The 21334-nt window shown below is 30.6% G+C and overlaps 1 protein-coding gene across 1 annotated transcript; it reads left to right on the top strand.

Moving 5' to 3' along the window:
* The first annotated feature begins 13443 nt into the window (after window positions 1–13443).
* Window positions 13444–15899, top strand: LOC131621924 (nuclear intron maturase 3, mitochondrial). The gene has a single exon (XM_058892991.1). It carries the CDS (start codon window positions 13516–13518, stop codon window positions 15778–15780), a length of 2265 nt encoding a protein of 754 aa, XP_058748974.1. The 5' UTR covers window positions 13444–13515; the 3' UTR covers window positions 15781–15899.
* The last annotated feature ends 5435 nt before the right edge of the window (window positions 15900–21334 follow it).

The following is a 21334-nucleotide window of genomic DNA, read 5'->3' on the forward strand; positions in this document are numbered from 1 at the left end:
AATTTTCTATTTTTGATTAATTTTTTACTGTTTTTCGCAGTTTCGAAAAAATCCAAAATTCTTATTTCATCTATTTAGATTAAATTTGGTGTTTTTCTATTTTTCTGAATTTATTTTAATCATATCTCTTCTTTTTTTTGTTTCTGCTTATTTGGGACATAATTGGTATTTATGTGTTTGTTGATAACATGGTTGAACAAAGAACTTTGAGACAGTTGGTTGCCCCCGATGTGAATTGTAATGGTTTATTTATTGAGTATCCCGCAGTTGATGTACCTTTTGAATTAAAATCGAGTTTGATACATTTGTTGCCTAGGTTTAATGGTTTTGCAAGTGAGGACCCACATAAGCTTTTGAAGGAATTCCAGGTTGTGTGCTTTGCTCCTTTCGAACCTTCATTAGAGGATATTGTCAAACAAATGGCTGCAAATAATCTCCAATTTCAACAACAAATAGACTCTAATTTTTTAGACTTTGCAAACATAGATAGGACAACTTGCCACTTTGATGAATGTCATGCAGCAAGTTCAAGGATCAAACCAACAACCTTGGAAGAGCATTCTATTTTTCAAATAGAGTTGATTTCTGAAACTGTAGATGATACTTGTACTGATTTGTTTGTAGCTGATTTTCCATCATTGTCTGATTTAGATGATGTTTATTCATGTTATGTTTGTACTGACACTAAAATTTGCTCTATTTGTACTAAAATTGAGGTTTCCTCGCAAGTTGATATTCTTACTGCAGATGAGGTTGCAAATGAAGTTGTTCATGTAGATGAAGCTCTCGACACCCGGCTGCCCGGAACAAACCATCCATCGAACAACCGCTTTCCCGAGAGCTGAAACCAATTCCTGATATATGCTTATTTAGAGATGAATGAAAACTCTCGGTTATAATTTCTTCTAAACTTTATTTTGATCAAGAAAGTAAGTTTTTGCAGGTTTTGAAGAAGCATAAGAAAGAAATTGGATGGACCTTGGATGACATTTATGATATTAGTTCGTCCATGTGTATGCATAGGATTTCACTTGAAAATGTAGCAAAAGCAGTGAGGTAGCCCCATAACCTTTTGATCCTTGATGTTGTGAAAGATGAGATCACCTTTACGTGACCATTCAACATTTTTACTTTTCGGATATTGTTCTTTGATCCTAGAATAAAAGGCGAAGGCACTAAAACAAATTTCAAGGTAAATAGACAATACCCAAAGCTGCTCCATGAGAGCCCTACTTTAGAAGAAGAGATTGTAAAAGATCCCTCACTAGAAAAGGCTGCGTATGCAATCACCTATCCTCCTTAACTATTCGGGTGTATTTTTTCCTTTTTCTCCCTCTTACTTTAATAGTTATGTTCCTTCATTGAGGACAATGCTTATTTTAAGTGTGGGGGGTGAAACAATTTATTTTCTTTGCTTTGGTTCTTTGTTTTGTTTTTCAATATTAAAAAAATGCGTCTCTTTGAAATTTTTAGGCTATAGATTTATCTGAGGTTAGTTGTGGAGACTTGGGAAAAGTTCACAAGATCGGTATCGTATAAACACTGTAAGTCTCCTGAGTATAGAAATCATTTTGAATACTTGTCATGACATAGCCTTGAATTCTCATTTTCTAATAGTTCTTGAGTAGTTTATCTTTGTAGTCGACACCATCTCACACATGCTCTACCTAAGGAAACCGATGAAAATAAGTGAGTGATCCAAGTTTTTTGAAAAAATAGAGAATGAACCTTCCATGTTGGGTGACCCTCACCCAGTCACTTAACCCAACGGTTTTGGAACCTACAAAAACATTTTAATAAGACCCGTTGTTGGTTGGTTCAGAGGCTTTTGATGCTGAAATTGGTAGGGCAGATTACGGTCCGATTCTCTGCAACTACAATTGGGTAAGCAAGGGGTTATGCCACTTAGTTGCTAGAACCTCGTGCAAAAAGGATCAGAGTCACTAATCAGTCGCTTTTATATGAGTTTATGGAGATAACAAGCTTAATGTGATTGCGTCAGAATGTAAGAGAGCAAAAAGGATGATGAGTTAGTTAGGTTTAGGCATAATAACATGATTCAGATTGACTTGTATAGGAAGGAGGCTTATCACTGCACAATTGTGGAGTAGTGTTCTTACGATATCCTTAGTGTGCAAGATTAGTACCTATCGATGCAATCTTAATTGAAGAAGAGTTTGTAGCACAGAATGAGTATCTGAGTGTTGTGGTGTTTCATGAGTTTTGATTTTATTTTGCTCGGAGTGCAAAAGTCAAAGTGTGAGGAATTTTGATGCACATTCTCTATGTTTGTACTTAGGTATTTCCATGGTTTGTTTGGTTTGTTTTTCTATTTTACGATGTTTTTATAATTTAGTTTGTTTTTGCCTTTATTTTATTTTTGTATTTTATTTTCAGCATTTGCATTTTTCAATAAAAAATTTATAACTGGAGCTACGGGAATCGGATCGATGCGTTCTACTAATCGCCAGAAAGCTGAGAGAAAGGTCTACAACTTTCATGTTGGGGTCAAAGGCTGATTCGGAGTACATGATTTCCAAAATTTCGTTGAAGTTTCAGTCATTAGAAATTAAGTTGTTTTGGGTGATTTTTATGGGCCTAGGTTATGTTTTCGACTCGGTTCGGATTGTAAGTAAAACCCTTAGGTTGTTAAAACACTTGTGGCAGCCGCTACAGTAGTTGGTACCTTCTTTTCACGATTAAAAATACTTTGGCTTTTGTACGCTTGAAGGGATCAGAACTAAACATCCAGAGTCGATCTACTGTAATCGAATTCCAAACGCTTTGAGGTTTTTAATTTACTAATTCAATTTCGCTTCTCTTTCAATTCTATTTTATTAAATTGCATTTGCTTAATATGTTATTTCATTAATGTCTTGATTAAATTCGTGTTGTATTCTTGATCTTTAATCGTTGTTTACGCCGCTTAGCCGTTAAATTGCGTTTCTATATCGTCTTTGCTTAATTTGCGATGGCTTTAATCTGTTTGCTTAACTCGGAATAGGAATTTAATCTGTTTTATATCTATTGCGCTTGTGTTGTATAGAAATCAAATAGAGATTGAATACGCTTAGGGAATTGGTAAGGTAAAAACCAGTGATTAGCCAAAAACCAAAAAACAGTAGATTAACTTATTTTCAAAATCACTAATTTAAATCACTTAATTGCACCGTTTCTATAAATTGATCTATAACTTATAAACTCCCATTGTTCCAATTATTGGTTAATATTAATACAAGAATCCTTAAGAACGATACTCGAGTTGTCATTACCGTTAACTACAGTTTTTAAAAATACTCCTTTTTTATCCTTGCACGATAGCGGATCAAGATTTCTACCTTAGGGTTTAATTGATGATTTGTCAGCCTATTAAACAATACGATAGCATGAAGATTCGATACCTTCAGTGAGTATTAAACCTAAATCTATGTCTAGCATTTAGAGTTTAAGAGATGTTATCTTAGATCGAGGTTTGAATTATATTTTTCAATATCAATTCAATCCATGAAGTTAAACAATAAAGTGAAGATAACATCGATAATGATTCATAAATAAATTGTGTATAATGCCATGATTAATGAAGATACATACTATTTTGGTGAACTACGATCAATCCCAACAAGAGAGGGATTTAACTACTCATGGTAGCTTGATGCACAATGGAAGAATTGAGATGAACGAGCATCAACGGCGATTTCTCGACTAAACATCCAGATTCAATCTATTGTAATCGAATTCCAAACGCTTTGAGGTTTTCAATTTACTAATTCAATTTTGTTTCTCTTTTAATTCTATTTTATGAAATTGCATTTGCTTAATCTGTTATTTCATTAATGTCTTGATTAAATTTGTATGATTGTATTCTTGATCTTTAATCGTTGTTTACGTCGCTTAGTCGTTAAATTGCGTTTCTATATCGTGTTTGCTTAATTTGCGATGGCTTTAATCCGTTTTCTTAACTCGGAATAGGAATTTGATTTGTTTTATATCTATTGCGCTTGTATTGTATAGAAATCAAATAGAGATCGAATCCGCTTAGGGAATTGGTAAGGTAAAAACCAGTGATTATCCAGAAACCAAAAAATAGTAGATTGACTTATTTACATAATCACTTATTTTAATCACTTAGTTGCACCGTTTCTATAAATCGATCTGAAACTTATAAACCCCCATTGTTCCAATTGTTGGTTAATATTAATACAAGAATCCTTGAGAACGATACTCGAGTTTTCGTTACCGTTAATTACTGTTTTGCTTTTTGGACTTGCATTGAGTGATTTTGCCTACTTTAATTCAAATCAAAGGTCAACAAGTAACCATTTTTTTAACCAAGTTTCAGTTTTTAATTAAAATAATGATTTTTGTCAAGGAATTCATATTAATGGACCTTATAAGTGTCAAGATATGGTGGTCTAGTACTCATTCTTGACCACTTATCAAAATCTCCCCGACTTGAACTCTTGTTTGCCCTCAATCAAGAGCATGAAGCTTTCAAAATAAATGACTCTTATCAAGTATAAGATTGATGTTTTTGCATCATACTTGGTGAAACATGAATGGTTCAAATGACTAATTATCATGCTAAAGTTATGTTCAACTACCTTCTAGAATCAAAGCATGATTGAGAAAAAGTTCTTTCCTACAAATATCATACCATATCCTCAAAAATCAGTAACACTAATTCACTTGAATCAACCTATCACTCTTCTTCATAAAAAATGGATAAAGATCTTTGAAAATTGAGTTGTATGGTAAATGGACTCTCATCCAATAACCTTGTCAGCATCCTGATCAATTCATGTATTCATCTGAGCAATTCATGTTTTGAAAAGTTCTTGAGAGCATAAATCCCTAAGGGCTTGCTATGCTTGTATCTTGGCCAAGGTTCAAATGGTAGGTGATTTTCTTAAGGCTTATTGAGTTCAAATTTGTCTAAGTTATTGAAGAGCATCACTTATTTGTTCATACCTTGATCTTTTCCATTTTTCTTTTTCACCCCTCAATTCTTATGTGATGTAATAGTTTATTTTTGCATTTCTTTTTCTCTTTTTTTTTTCATCTTCTTATCTTTCTTTATCTTTCGTTACTTCGCATCTTTTTCTTTTTCTATTTTGTACAATGAGCAATTTCTCTCCAACTTTCTTCTTTTCATGAGTGCAACTCTTTTAATCATGATTTTCTCTCATAAATTTTGTTTTGGTTGTGTTTTCAAATAAGATGGAATGGATTAGTGATTTGTGTAATTTCAAAACTGATCCATTCCCTGACTTTTTAGGTTCAAAGGGTTCACAAATGCTCACTCACAAGGTAAGACGAGGCTATTTGGCTTAGTAGTTTTGCTCGATACAAAAAAATTGTCTTGATCCTCTTTATGCTCCACAATAATTTCAAGGAAAATTTCCAGATTAAACATGAATTAAACGAGTTCCAATCAAGGATTATCACCCATTTAAATTATTTAAGTGCATAATGGAAGTTCTCCTCACATTTCTAGTTTTGGCTACATGATTTAAGCAAGAAAGTATGTTTTTGCAAAATAAGGCATGACATGATTTTGTAAGAAACACAAGATTCAAAATCATGTTGACACTCTATAAAGCATGTAAACATGCACCTTGCTTGAATTTCTTCTGATTTTATCATCACCACTCAATTTCACTTGTTGAGTTTCGACATGACTTGATTAAGGCCTTTCTTGCTTCTTCAAGCAACTTATGCCCATGATGAAGACAAACACAAAAGAATTTGTTGATAGAACAAAAACAATTGAAACAACATAATAATTAAACAAAGTCATTACTATTTAAACAAACTAACTTCGAGGTTGAAAACTGACAAAGTGGTTTAATGCACAAGGGGAGTGGTTCAAGTCATTAACTAAGGCATTGAATGTTGGTTGGTGACTTTATGGTTTTTGTGCAGGGCCCAAGAATCTTGTGTAGGACGCACTTGGGCCATGGTCTCCTCTATTGTACCACAGCGCTCCTACGCTATGCTTAGGGTGAGGAGGCCCTGCTCAAAAACCAAATTTTTCCCAAAACTTTGAATTTTTCATCAGAGGTGCAAAAATTGAAAAATAAAATGAAAGGTTAAATAATAAATATAAAAACATGAACATTGTGTTGCCCCCTAATAAGCACTTGTTTAAAGTCATTAGCTCAACCTCTGTTTTGAGTAAAATCAAGGGGGTTTGTATGAATTCATCAAAACATCCTTCCCACCATCATTTGGCCTTTCTTTGTCATACTTTCTTTTTAATTCTAGGCTTATTTCATCAGGAGCTTCAATTTTGGATTAGTCATCCTCTTTATTTTTCATATGGTGAAAAGCTTGAAACAATTTAAAGTTGACCTCTTCATTTTTGTACCTTACTTTCATCCTTCCCTCATCCATGTCAATCATCATTCGGGCTGCTTTCATGAAGGGACGACCTAAAATTAGAAGTATGTATTTATCTTCATCACCACAAAATCAGTTGGGATTTAAATCTCTCGAGTTTAACCACAACATCTAGTACTATTCCACAACTGGTTTTGTGATTGATTTATCTGCTAGTTGCAAACATCGTTGTTGTAGGCTTCAAATCAAAGATTTACAATCTTTCTAATTGCATACAATGGAAGATGATTGATGCTTGAACCAATATCAATCAAAGCTTTATCAAAATTAATATTTTCAATAATAACTGGTAATGTAACGCTTCCAGGATCAGCATTGTTTTCTTCCTCCCTTTTCTCATTTTTTCTTCTTCTTGATTTTCTACTACAACTCTCTTTTCTTTGTCATTCTCCCCAACTTTTATTTCAACCATTCCTCTATTATTTGTTGTGATTGAATTGCAAGTCTCTTTTGGATTGGTTTGAGCGGTGGTGTCTTCATTGATAAGCAACTTCATTCCACTCCATCCATTTGAAACTAAGAAACATTTTAATATGTAATTCAAATAAAACATAATTACAATACAATTAATATGAAAACAGGGTAAATGTTCTCAAGAAATACAATTAATAAAACAGGGTAAATGTTCTCAAGAAATGACCTTGTGAATCCTTAATAATAGCATGTGTTAAAATAATGACTATTCCTCCACTATTTGCAGCATCATTGTAACTAGTGTCTTACCCGTGCGTTCGCACGGGTACCCGTCGTTTTCGCGCATTGTGATTGAGAAAAATAAAAGATATTAGTAAAAGATTAAGTTTTGGGTAAAATTGAAAAAGTTATAAAAATAGTAATATTTTATTTAACAAATTATAATGAAGGAAAAATTTTAAAATCGCAAATTCACGAATTATAATGAAGAAATATTCAATCAAATTATATAATTCAATTAGTGATAACTATTAGCCCAATCTCAAACTATCAGCTAAGGAGAATCGATTATTTTTTGCTAGCTAAGGAGAAAATTAATTATTTTGGCTCAATTATAACTACAAACTATCAGCCCAATCTCAAACTATCAGCTCTGTCTTGTAGGCCAATGAGAAACCACTACAATCTCCATTTATAATAATGATTCATTCAAAATGCATAATTAATAGAAAAATACTTTGACCAGTTACTTCAGGTTCCCGTTAATATTCATTATTTTGATAAGTAACTTCGTATTCCCGTTAATATTTCAAATTTCTTCACGTTAATTTTCAAAATTTTGATCAGTAACTTCATGTTCTTGTTAATATTCATTATTTTGATCAGTAACTCCTTGTTCCCGTTAATATTCATTATTTTGATCAATAAGTTCGTGTTCCCGTTAATATTCCAAATTCGTTTCCGTTAATATTCAAAAAATTATGAGTAACTTAATGTTCCTGTTAATATTCAATATTTTGTCAATAACTCCGTGTTCCCGTCAACATTTATTATTTTGATTAGTAACTTTGTGTTCCCGTTAATATTCAAAATTTGTTCCGGTTAATTTTTAAAATTTGGATAGTAACTTAATATTTTCGATAATATTCAAAATTTTGATCATTAACTTTGTGCTCCCATTAATATTTAATATTTTAATCAACAACTCCGTGCTCCCGTTAATATTCAATATTTTGATCAGTAACTCCGTGTTTCCACTAATATTCAATATTTTGATCAATAAACTTCATTTCCCATTAATATTCAATATTTTGACCAGTAACTTCATGTTCCCCTTAATATTTAATATTTTGATCAGTAACTTCGTGTTCTCGTTGATATTCAATATTTTGTTCAGTAACTTCATGTTCCCGTTAAAATTCAATATTTTGATCAATAACTTCAAGTTCCCATTAATATTCATTATTTTGATCACTAACTTCGTGTTTCTGTTAATGTTTCAAATTTGTTCCTGTTAATATTCAATAGTTTGATTAATAACGCCATGTTTCCGTTATTATTCAATATTTTTAGCAGTAACTCCATGTTCCCGTTAATATTATATACTTTGCTCTGTAATTTAATACTCACGTTAATATTCAATATTTTGATTACTAACTTCATGTTCTCGTTAATATTCAATATTTTGATTAATAACTTCATGTTCCCGTTAATATTCAATATAGTTTGATCAATAACTTTGTTTTCCCGTTAATATTCAATAGTTTGATCAATAACTTCGTGTTCTCGTTAATATTCAATATTTTGATCAGTAACTTTATGCTCTCGTTAACATGCCATTTTTTATCAGTAACTTCATGTTTCCGTTAATATTCAATACATTTAATATTTTGATCAGTAATTTAATATTATCTTTAATATTCAATATTTTGATTAGTAACTTCGTGTACCCATTAATATTAAAAAAAATTCTATTAATATTCAATATTTTGATTAATAACTACATGTTCCCGTTAATATTCAATTTTTTTATCAGTAACTTCATGTTTCTATTAATATTCAATATTTTGATGATATTTTTGAAACAAAAATAAATTAATTTTAACATTGTTTAAAAATATTTGATGATAATTAATTTTTTTTTATAATAACAAAAATCTTAAATTGACAAATTATAATGAAGAAATATTCTATCAAATTATATAATACAATTAATAATAAATATTTAATATAATTGATTAAACTCAATTTACAAATAAAATATATTATTCCATATTTAAAATATTTGAATCAATAGTTAATTACTCCTATATATAAATATTTTTGTTTTGGAATTATTTATAAAACTATTTAGGCTTAATTGCAACTTTAATCCTCCTATTTTGTCTTTTTCTTGATTTTGATCCCTCTATTTTAAAAATCACTATTTTAGTCCCTTTCTTAAGTTTTCTCTGCAATTTTCGTCCCTCTATTTTGTTTTTTTCTGCAAAATTAGTCCCTATTCCTGTCTCTTTTTCATTAAAAAACTCAAAAAGGGGAGCAAAATCGTGGTTTTAAAAATGGGGGACTAAAATCGAGAAAAAGACAAAATAGGGAGACCAAAGTTGCAATTAAGCCAACTATTTAAATCAATTGTAAACTTATTCTCGTTATTACATTTAATTAAATGTGTTAATATCAGTACCATATGTGCGTACCATATAATTACCCGTGTGTATCCGTAATATATTATTTTGTATTTGGATAGAATTGACCCATTAAAGTTTTAATGGTAATATTTCAATTATATTATATTATATATAGATAAATATATATATTGATTATTGATGAACTTGTTCAATTAAATTTTAAATTTTATAAATGACAAACAAATTGTATGATTAATAAAAAATATCATACAATTTTGATATTATTTATTCATATATTACTTATGTTTCATTCTATTACTACTTATTCATACATTACTTATGTTTCATTCTATTACTATTTATTCATACAATACTTATGTTTCATTCGATTACTTATGCTTATTAACACCCATAGTTATTTTTAAATATTTTTTTTAAAAAAAGTCAATAGATCTAATATATTTATTTTATTTAATAATCTCTAAAAAATTTCATTTATATATATATATATATATATATATATATATATATATATATATATATATATATATATATAACTTTCATATTTTATATTTTAAATAATTTAGTAGTATTAGTCAGAAATCTTATTAAAGTGAAAATAGAAAATAGTAATTAGTTTTTCTATACAGAGAATGACGATGGCACGTGTTGTATTTTAAATATTTTGAAAATATACTTTATTTTTATAATAATATCTATGAATTTTTTATCAAAAAACTCCATACAATATATAAAAGCAATGATATGCCTAAAACATTTTATTAAAATATGTATCTAATAATATTTATCCTTTTGTTAAATGAGAGGTTAAAAATCTTCTAACCATATGAAATTTGGTTTCAAAATTATGCTGATAAATTCATTATTTTGGAAAGTTTCTATTAAATAATTTTGAAGGAAATCAAGTGAGATAAATTATATTTATTAATTTTTAATGATAATATGATTCACTCAATTTTTGGTGATACAACATCAATATAATTGGAGTACTAAATATATTTGTAACGTATTTATTTTATACCAATATTTTAATGTATTGATTCTATATCAATTAAATTATTCCCAACGTACTGATTTTAAGGTATGGGTCGTTAAAAAAGCTTTTATATCTTACAAAGTTAGATAATTTTAGGTAAATCATACAAAAGTACAATATTTACTCAAAATTATATTATTTTTAGGTAAATCATACAATATTGTAAAAACAATATAATTTTGTAAGATATATAAGTACAATATTTTCTCAAATCTAATAATTTAAATATACATATGGTAAGTACTAAAAGAATAAGAAATAAAAAGTTGCAATCACATGCATTAAATCATAAATTAAAAGTTGCAATCAATCGATCAATGATTACTAAAGATAATTATGATATTTAACTTTTTTATAAGTAAATGATTTATGTCTTTTCATTCTAAACTTTTTATTTACCTAAAAAAATATACTGTTTTTTTCTTTATTCTTTGATTCTATTTTCTTATACATTTCAAAATTATGTATATGTTTTGAATTTGTAATATTTTATTATATTCTATATTTATTTTTTTTGTTCGACCTTAGAATAAATAAATATCAATAATATTTTATAAAACTAACTTTATAAATTATATATATATATATATATATATATATATATATTGATAAACTTAATTTTTTTAATTTGACCTAACTAAAATATTCTTTAGTTATATGAATTAATATACAATATTATGTTATTTATATATTATAATATCTATAATTTTTATAGCTACTAAGATTTAATATAAATATCACTCAAAGATAAAATCAATTAATCAATGAAATTTATTTATTAAAATTTGCAATAATATACCAATTATTTCCATATCAAGAAAATAGGTGTGCTGCTTCATTATTTCAACAAACCATTCTTTAAAATCACGTGTTAAAAATTGTAATCACATTAAATCAAAAAATTAAAAATAATAAATCAAAAGTTGCAATCAGATTAAATCAAAAATTAAAGTTGCAATCAAGTAAAATGATTATGATATTTAATTTTTTTATAGGTAAATGATTTATGTCTTTTCATTTTAAAACTTTTTATTTACCTAAACAAATATAATGTTGTTTTCTTTACTCTTTGATTCTATTTTCTTATAAATTTCAAAATTATGTACACATTTTTAATTTGTAATATTTTATCTTTATTTTTTGTTTTGTTCGACCTTATAATAAATAAATATCAATAATATTTTATAAAACTAACTTTGTATATATTGATAACCTTAATTTCTTAATTTGACCTAACTAAAATATTCTTTAGTTCTATGAATTAATATAAAATATTATCTTATTTACATATTATAATATCTACAATTTCTATAATTACTAAGATTTAATATAAATATCACTCAAACATAAAATCAATCAATTAAGATTTATTTATTAATATTTGCACTTAAAATATAAAAAATTAAAGTTCATTTTATGAATTAATATAAAATATCATGTTATTTACATAGTATAATATCTACATTTTTGACAAAACTTGCGCAAGCATAACCCAGTAATTTCAAGCAGATTCTCCATTGTATATTGACACCAGCCAACTTGATTTCTACTTCTACAGCTCAAACTTTCGGGACAGTCAAAGAAGAATATTTATTTCAAACGAATCGTATAGACGATGTTTTCTACTGTCTGTACCAGAAAAAAAATCCAAAACACATATTAGGACAATATTTAAATTGTTACTAAAAAATAGAAAATAGGGATTGGAAACAACCCATGTAAAAAACGAATCATATACTATGGAGTGACGCCAATTGGTACTTCAGAATGATACATTACAAATTCAACCTGTAAATAACATGAAACGCCAATTAGTACTTCAGAATGATACACTACAAATTCAACCTGCAAATAACATGAAAGATATTTTCTATCGAGAAAAGAAAGAAAAAAATGTTAAATTTCGGTTTGTCCATGAATAGTCGTGGGAATGGCTGTAATTGCAAAAATAGTATAAACCAAAATTTTTCACATGAATAGTCGTGGGAATGGCTGTAATTGCAAAAATAGTATAAACCAAAATTTTCCACGATTAGGTTTGATGAATATGATAGATATTGTGAAAGTATGATGGTTATATATATTAATGATAAAAGTGTTTTGGAACGTGGAAGGTGGAGGGCTTGGAAGGCAGAAGTATTATATGAGGTCATTAGTGCTGTAAGCAGTTGTGAATGTGAATGACCAGAGAAAGTAAATAATTTGTAACTGCGAGATCATGAGAGGTTGGAGGTTTAAAGTTCAATCCTTCAATGGGAAAGGAATGATGTGAAATTTTGTGAGAAGAGAGGCTGATATGGCATAGCTAAGAGATGAGAAAATGATAGACTTTTCTTATATGATAGATAACATTGCCACTACATATGTTTCCTATAGACTACAGTACATAAAAAAACATAAAGGATTATCAATGGTACAATTATTATTTAAAAAAACTGCAAATTAAATAGGATGATAATTAGTTGAAAGTAATAATAATTTCAAATAAAAAATGACTAACATGTCCATGATAAACTCTTTTTAATTATTTTTAAATGGGCATTTATTATGAGACGGAGGGAGTAGTTTTTAAATGGACATTATGAGAACTATGGTATATATTAGAATTATTATTATTATAGTAGATACGATGTAACTCTCTTATACCACCTATCTCATGTCATTAATGAGACTATCAAATTGAGGGACCATGAAAATTCCAAAAGAGATAAAGCTTAGGGAAAAAATTGATTTTTAAAATGGAGGAATTAAAAGTTAAAAAAAAATTAAACTAGAGAAAAAATTGTATTTAAACCAATATACAAAGTGTAACAATATTAAAGATAAAAAAATATATAATTAAATATCCAATAGAATAATAACAAAAATCATTTATAAAAAATACAAATAGTTAAAAATGCATAATTTATCCATATTTTTTATGGACAGCCTAGTCCTCCCCACAAAACAAACAATGTAAGTGTGAGATATTTTGTTTTTGTTTGAATTGAAAGGTGAATTGCTCCAACATTGCCTTTCATGCTAGCATCACTGCGTTTGAAACGAATCATAAAAATTACTTCAAATCCACACTCACACAAATCAACCCTCTCTCCCAAACTTCTTCACTCAACAACACTTGAACAACCCACAGAGCCTCTCACAAGAACCCAGCTCAAAACCCTTGTTCTCACCAACTACACCAATGCCAACTTCACCAACCTCATCCAAAACGTCGTCGCTTCACCCCCCGTCCTTTTCACCGCCTCCCATAACATCTCCACCACCGCACCCTTTCACCCCGACCGCTTCTTCAACCTCCATTCCTTGGCTCAAGAGCTTCGCCTTAACCGGTTCGATGTCGCCGCGTGCTGCGTTTCACTCAAATCCTCGGGTTCTCCCTTGGTTTTGCCCAATTTGAAACTCAAGGTGGTGATTGAGGCCGTTAGGATGGTGTTGGAAGCTGTGTACGATGAACGGTTTGTCACGTTTTGCTACGGTGGACGCGTTGGTTTGGGAAGACACACTGCTATAAGGTACTTGAAAAATAGTGTTGAAAATCCTACTTGGTGGTTTACTGTTAGGTTTAAGCCTCACAAATTTGAACGTGCTCATGTTGATAAGTTGTGTTTTTTCATTCAACGTAAAGTGAAAGACTGTGATTTTGTTGATTTGATTAAGAAGTTTTTTGAGTGTAAGGTTTTGGTCATTGAATTGGGTGGGAATTCTCTTGGAAAGGGGTTTCCTCAGGAATGTGGGCTGTGTTCAGTTTTGATAAATATTTACTTTGATGGATTTGATAAAGAGATTCAAGAGACACGGCTTAGGGAAAATCGAGAGAGTCGTGAATTGGATCCGAAGATGGTTGATTCTGGTTTGGGATCTGATGTGTTTTACAAGCCAGTTAAGGTGTATGCTGTTAGGTATTTGGATGAGATTCTGATTGCTACTTCTGGGGGTTCGAAGTTGATGGCTATGGACTTGAAGATGAGAGTTGTGAAAAGTTTGGAGCTTGGTTTAAGTTTGCGTGTTGATAAATTGAACACGGCGATTCATAGTGCTGTGTCAGAGAAGATTGAGTTTCTTGGGATGGAATTGCAGGCTGTTCCGCTGTCGGTTTTACGCCCGCCTATGTCAGAGAAAGCGATCCGGGCACACAAGAAGTACCTTAGACAAAAGGAAGTTAGAGCTCTTGAGTTCCGGAATGCTAGAGCAAGGAATAGGAGGATGTTAGGGTTGAAGATATTTAATCATGTTTATAAGAAGATGAAGCAAAGTGATGGGTTTAAGTTTGACTTTAGTATTGAAAAAGAAGTCCGGGAGATTTTTAAATCTTGGGCAGATGAAGTAGCGCAAGAGTTCTTGGGGAGTGTGGATGAGTGTCAGGAATGGCATCGGAGTTTAACGGCCGGTGATTTCCTTTCCTTGAGACACATTAGAAATCAGTTACCTCCTGAGCTTGTTGATGCTTATGATAACTTCCAAGAACAGGTAGATAAACATTTGAATCCTGTAAAACTCAGGAAAGTAATTGAGGACAAAGAAAGAAGAGAAACGCAAAAGGAAGAACAAAAATATTCAAAGGGAACGGTTGAGGATTTGACTAGGTTTTGTACGAAAGTCGACGCACCAGTATTACTCGTAAGAAAAGCTGTTAGGTTGGTTGCGTTTACGAATCATATGGGCCGTCCAAGGCCTATTGAATTCCTTCTCGCTCTTGAGGATGCTGATATTATCAAGTGGTATGCTGGCATAGCAAGAAGGTGGCTTGACTTCTATTGCTGTTGCCACAACTTCAAGGTGGTCAAAACTATCGTAAGTTATCATCTGAGGTTCTCTTGCATCTTGACATTAGCAGAGAAGCACGAGTCCACTAAGCGCGAAGCTATAAAGCATTTTAGCAAAGATTTGAAAGTCTATGATATGAATGGAAATGATGAAGTGAATTTTCCCACAGAAAGGGAGGTTAAGATGATGGGAGATAGAAATCTTTCGGATCCAAAACCTGTAGACGGGGTTCTATCATTGGCTATAGTAAGGCTGGCATCTGATGAGCCTCCAACACGTTGTATTGCCCATTTCTGTGACAAGACAACAACAGTATTTTATCGGGTCCGATTGCTACAAAACAGTTTGAATGTGAACCCATTGGAGAATGAAAAATGGGTGCAAGGGATGGGCGTAATTCATGAAAGCCTGAACCAAAAGTGCTTCCCTCTCTGTACAGATCATGTACATGATTTGTACTTGGGGAGAATTACTCTTCAAGACATTGACTGTACCTCTTGTGTGGATGTGGACTGACTGCCAATTGCTGCAGCTAACTCTTTTTTTTTTCTACTTAGATTCACAGCAATGGAGTGGGTCAATCCTAAACAATTATCATATTCATTTTTTTCTGATAGAATGTGCTATTTGAGTAATAGTTGCAACTAATTCCAATTTTGTCAATCATCGGTAGCAGAAAAGTTAGGCAGTCTCCATATTTGCCAAGTTATTTTTTTTCATGTTTTATTTTTCCTGTCATGGACTAGTACACCATCCCCTTGCACAAAAATTTTAGATGGGAAAAAAGCTATTGCAAAAATCTATTCAAATTTCAAGCTCTTTGTTTATTGTTTAATAATGAACTATCAATTGAATACTGCCTTTGATCTGGCTGCATGTGCCTTATCCTGAAGCTTGCTTTTGTTTCGCCATGTGAGTTTTGTTAGATCATAATGACAGTCGGGTCTTAGAAACACAGCATGTTCTCTTTAATCTGCAACGTGATAGTGATGGGAAGAGATAAATTAATAGGTCTAATTATTTCAATTCGAGAAGGAATATGTGTCCATAGAAAGAGAGAAAGACTAGAATTCTGTTGTGAATAATTTTTTTCATTCTTGTTTACATACTAGTAATATATATAGATAAATATTCAAACACAACTGCTTCTTGCTTCTTAATAATTAAGAGTCGGAGTAGTTTCTTAATTCATTCTTAACTCTCTAAAACTACTAATAACTAACTATATATCTAAATGCATAATAATAATTTATATTATATATTATATATAAAATATAAATTTAATAATTTATTTTATATATGTATCAGATAGCCTACAGTAACAATTTCTATAAGATGTTAAATTTACAATTAGCTTTCCAAAGTTGAGACCCATTCTTAAGAGTGAAGTTGTTTCTGAATCCTACTATCTCTATTTAATTATCCATTTTCAAGTGACATGCTTTTGTAGTTTGACAAGGACATTAATAAATCATGGATAAAAAAAATATTATACCAATCAAAGTCTCAAATTTAAAATAAATGAATTAAGAGTTCATTAAAAAATCTCTTAAACCAATTGTATGTTCTGTTCTGATACCACTATTAAAAATTACTTTAATAATTTATCAATCAAGGCATTATCAATACATAGATTAAAAACATAATCATACATTAGTTAAAAATTACTTTAATAATTTTTCAATGAAGGCATTATCAATACATAGATTAAAAACATAATTATACATTAGTGCGGAAACAAATAAACACAAGAGCATATATATATATATATATATATATATATATATATATATATATATATATATATATATATATATATATATATATATATATATATATATATATATATATATATATATATAAAGTAGGATGTGTGATATGTGGATTTATAAAAGATTATAGGAATACTTTGATGGATCCAAATCAAAAGGGCTCTAGACGGTGACGAAAATAATCCTGAATCGTAGCGAAAGATGGATGAATGACAAGCACCCATTATCTTGTGGTTGTTTTTTAACTTGGACTCCTTATGCCATATTGGGGACCATAACATATATATTGTGTAATGACCAATTAAGATTCTCATTATTTTGAATTGGGTTATTCGGACATCCACTCATATTGAGCTCACATCAATTGATTAAATATATAATTAATCATCCAATTAAAAATTTAATTAATCGTGTTATTAATTTGATCACTAATAAGTTAATGCTTATAATTGATAAATAGATGTACTTGTAGTGAGTACAATATGAGTTATCATGCCTGCGATTAAGTGCACAAGAAGGTTTTGTATTGTCTAATATGTAAAAGAGTGAATCATTTACCCAAGTGTCTAACTAGGATATTTATAGGCTCAGTTACTTGATTCAGAAGTTGATGTGAAAACCGATTTTGGTGCCTATGAACCCGATCACGCGCCCCCTGGCTTTGACTTCATAATAGGGGAGTCATTCCTCATAATAGAAAATTTTGTTAACCTATGGGACTTGGTTTGACTTCACTTATTTCCCTAACACATGGCTTGACACATTTTTCATGAGATATAATATAGGAGAATTAGGCAGTTATGGATCACATGCTCGCCACCTGACCCTGTCCTATCATGTTGAAGTACCTTCCGTGTTATTTACGGGCTACAAGGTTGATGAGCCGGGCTCTTTGGGGCCTAAGGAAGTAATTATAGTCCACATTGTCTTAAGCATGGGAACTAGAAAGGTGATGTGGTTAAGATAAGACATCTCAGTCCGCAATCCTTCAAGCACAAGACCTAGAAGGGAAGTGTGACTTCAGTAAGACATCTAAGCCTACAATCCTTCAAGAACGAGGTCTAGAAGGGAAATATGGTTTAAGCATGGTTTCTTGTGCAATAGAACGATTCTTATTTTTTGTGGCGTGATGTTCCACAGTATTGAGGTCGCGACTCAGACTGGAGTAAGTGTTGGATTTTGGAATGAGTGGTGCATATAATTCTATGTAATGATGAAACTCTCTTGGGAAGAACCATATGATCTAAACAGTTAATCTAATTGTATGCTCGCTATAAGAACCATTGATGTCATGTCGTTGTAATGATGTCTACAATCTTATTGACTGCATGATGGTGGCCCGACTCCATCTATGGGGAAAATCAAAACCTTTAAATATTGGATTCACGGTATTTCTTCTTCATTGTTTCCTTTTGTACATTATTTCTTATTGTTCTAAGAATTTCATTTCTTCCTACAAGTTCATCTTCAACTTTTATTCAAGAAAATCACAAGTATTGAGTTATATCTTCCTCGCCACTCTTTCTTTTTAATGGAAAACCATTGGAGAGTGAAGTAGGCTTAGCGAGGACGATAGCTGAACCACTATAAATCTGGCGTATACTTCTCTCTCTCTCTCTCTCTCTCCCTTTATCTCTCCATCTCTCTCTCTATATATATATTACATGTTAGGTTGCTTTTATCGCTTTCCTTCCTAAAATTGCATGCCATTAGTTTTTTTTTTGCCTTGGTAGCGATTTTTTTGATTAAGTGTAGGTTTTGTTAGAATCGACACTTCGATTTAATCTTGTTGATTAAAATTGAAAATTGTGGTGTTAGAATTCATATCGTCTTGTTTTTTTTGTACAAAATACACATCTTGTGTATTGTTGATATAAATTTAATACTTTGCTTGATTGTTCATTTTGGTTAACTATGTGATTTGATCTTGGTTATATTGTATACTGATTAAGATGTTTTGTGTATATATTGTTCGATAAGCATAATCACTTTATATGCACTTTGTTTCCATCGCACAAAATATTTTGTTTTTCAAAACCTGATAAAACTTTTCAAAACAATTTTTAACTCATTAATTTTATTTGAGAGGTCTATTCATCCTCCTTTAGATCATTGCATTCACGTATTCTCGTCCAACAAAGTGCTTATATATTTTACGTATTTTTTCCACTTATCACTTAGAATTATTATTCGACTATTAACCTAAACCAACTTTATTTATTTATTTTATTATTTGTTTAATTTCTTACATATGAGAAATAAGTCATTATAAGAGAAATGTGAAGTTACCTTGTCTTCTTTGTGATTTTCTATGAGACCGATGTTTGCATCTTCCTCATTTGAGGATTCCATGTTATTATCATCTCTGACGACGTAGGTTATCTCACGTATTCCTTCATGGGTAGCGTGAAGGGTATCCACATTTCTTTTGCAGTCTTTGTGAAAAACACACAAAAACTCATAAAGACCAAGAGCGATAGTGATAATAGTTTTAGCTTTCAAATTATATTGTACTTTTTCTTATTCTTCTTTTGTCCAATCACCCCCATCTCTGTTTACCATAAAACCATTATCTTGATGCGGTGTAAAAAAATCATTTTCATAGCTTTCCAAATATCATAATTTATCTCCTTTATGAAGACTTTTGTCTTCTCTTTCTACAAAGAATACACTTCTCCATTGAAGGATTATGGTTTGTGTTAGTGAACCATGTGAAGTCATTCATACTCCTGGGATGATTAGTCTTATAATAGGAGTTAGACTTGGATGTCACCTATTTACCAAGTGACTTCAAACATGAGAGATATGGGGGATGGGTTGAATTGTCATATTCAAAATTTATGATATATTTATAAAATCTTTTTACTTTTTTAAACGTTTATGAAAGAGGTTATGAATAAGATACAAGAACGAAGGAGATGAAGAGAGAAACACATCAGAAATAAAATAATTAACATATATTAAAGAGAAGAGAGTTTAGAGGGAGTCTGCAAGAGATTTATACAGGTTCGACCTAATCACTTGGCCTTCTACTGTCCCCAAGAGTTTTCTCTTGAGAGTTCCACTAAAATTGGATTTGAGCTTTTGTAGGATCAGGCCACGAACCTTCAACAAACAAAGAGAGCTTTTAACACAGGGTCAGCTCAATAACCTTCACCTAAACTTTTTTTCAAGTATAACTTGCAACCTTTAAGTCTTATACAAATTACAATTATCAAGAGAATCTCATTCTTGAATAAAGCTAATAAGACATAACACCGATTACAACAAATCTCTCACAATGGATTTTTGATCTTTCGATACTACAATAATTTTCGTGAAAAGAAAAAATGAAAACATAGAGAGTATAAGAGAAATAAAAGGTTTTCAAATTAGAATTTCAGTGCAAAATGAAATGAGAAGAAACTCATCATATAATTATAAACGTGTAATATAATTATACAAACGTATCGAATATTGTCTAACTCATCAAAAAATTCTATCACAACAAACTAACTCTTCAAACGCATCGAAAGAGCATCCAAACACCAGCCACACACGAACATAGCTCAAAAAACTGAATCAAAACAACCAACTCGCCCCTTCTTCACTGAGCGAAGGCTCGCTAAGCGAGAACACGCAGTCCTGCAAAACAAGAAACACAATTTTCACCATGGAGGCTCCATCAAAGCTTCGATTTTGACCCCCAACCACCCAAATCAAATAGAAAACAACAAATACCTATTATACCATGATTAAAACATCACATATGCACTAATTAGCATTCAATTTCATCATTTAATCATGAATTTAAGGTTATGCTCATTAGATCAAAATACATCAATGGCAACAACAACATTCATACTCATATGAATACAAGATGTATAATTTTCAGTAATACTCAAAACACGAAATTACACTTCAATTGCAGCACTTATCATATAACATTCATACTTTTTCATCAAAAACTCATAAACATCATCAATGGTGAAAAGTGATGAAAAACATAGAGGAATGTGAGGATCACTCTCTACCCGTCATGCAATTGACACATATATTCAAGTAACTCCCCCTTAACTTAATTTCCAACCGCAAGTTCCCAACTTTTGTTATGACTTCTTCTTCCTAAAACTCTTATTAGGGTTCCTAGCCACTTGTCTCTTTTTCCACTCTTCTAAAATTCTAAATATCATATAAAATTTTTGATCTGTCACATTAGCTATATAATTGACCTAATTATATATATTTTATATAATTTTCAACTTTCCCTTAACTTTTGAGCTCTTACTCCTTACCACACTAATTTCACTCCTATTTTA

This window comes from Vicia villosa, unplaced genomic scaffold, assembly GCF_029867415.1.
Source record: "Vicia villosa cultivar HV-30 ecotype Madison, WI unplaced genomic scaffold, Vvil1.0 ctg.000014F_1_1_4_unsc, whole genome shotgun sequence".
NCBI classification, from domain to species: domain Eukaryota; kingdom Viridiplantae; phylum Streptophyta; class Magnoliopsida; order Fabales; family Fabaceae; genus Vicia; species Vicia villosa.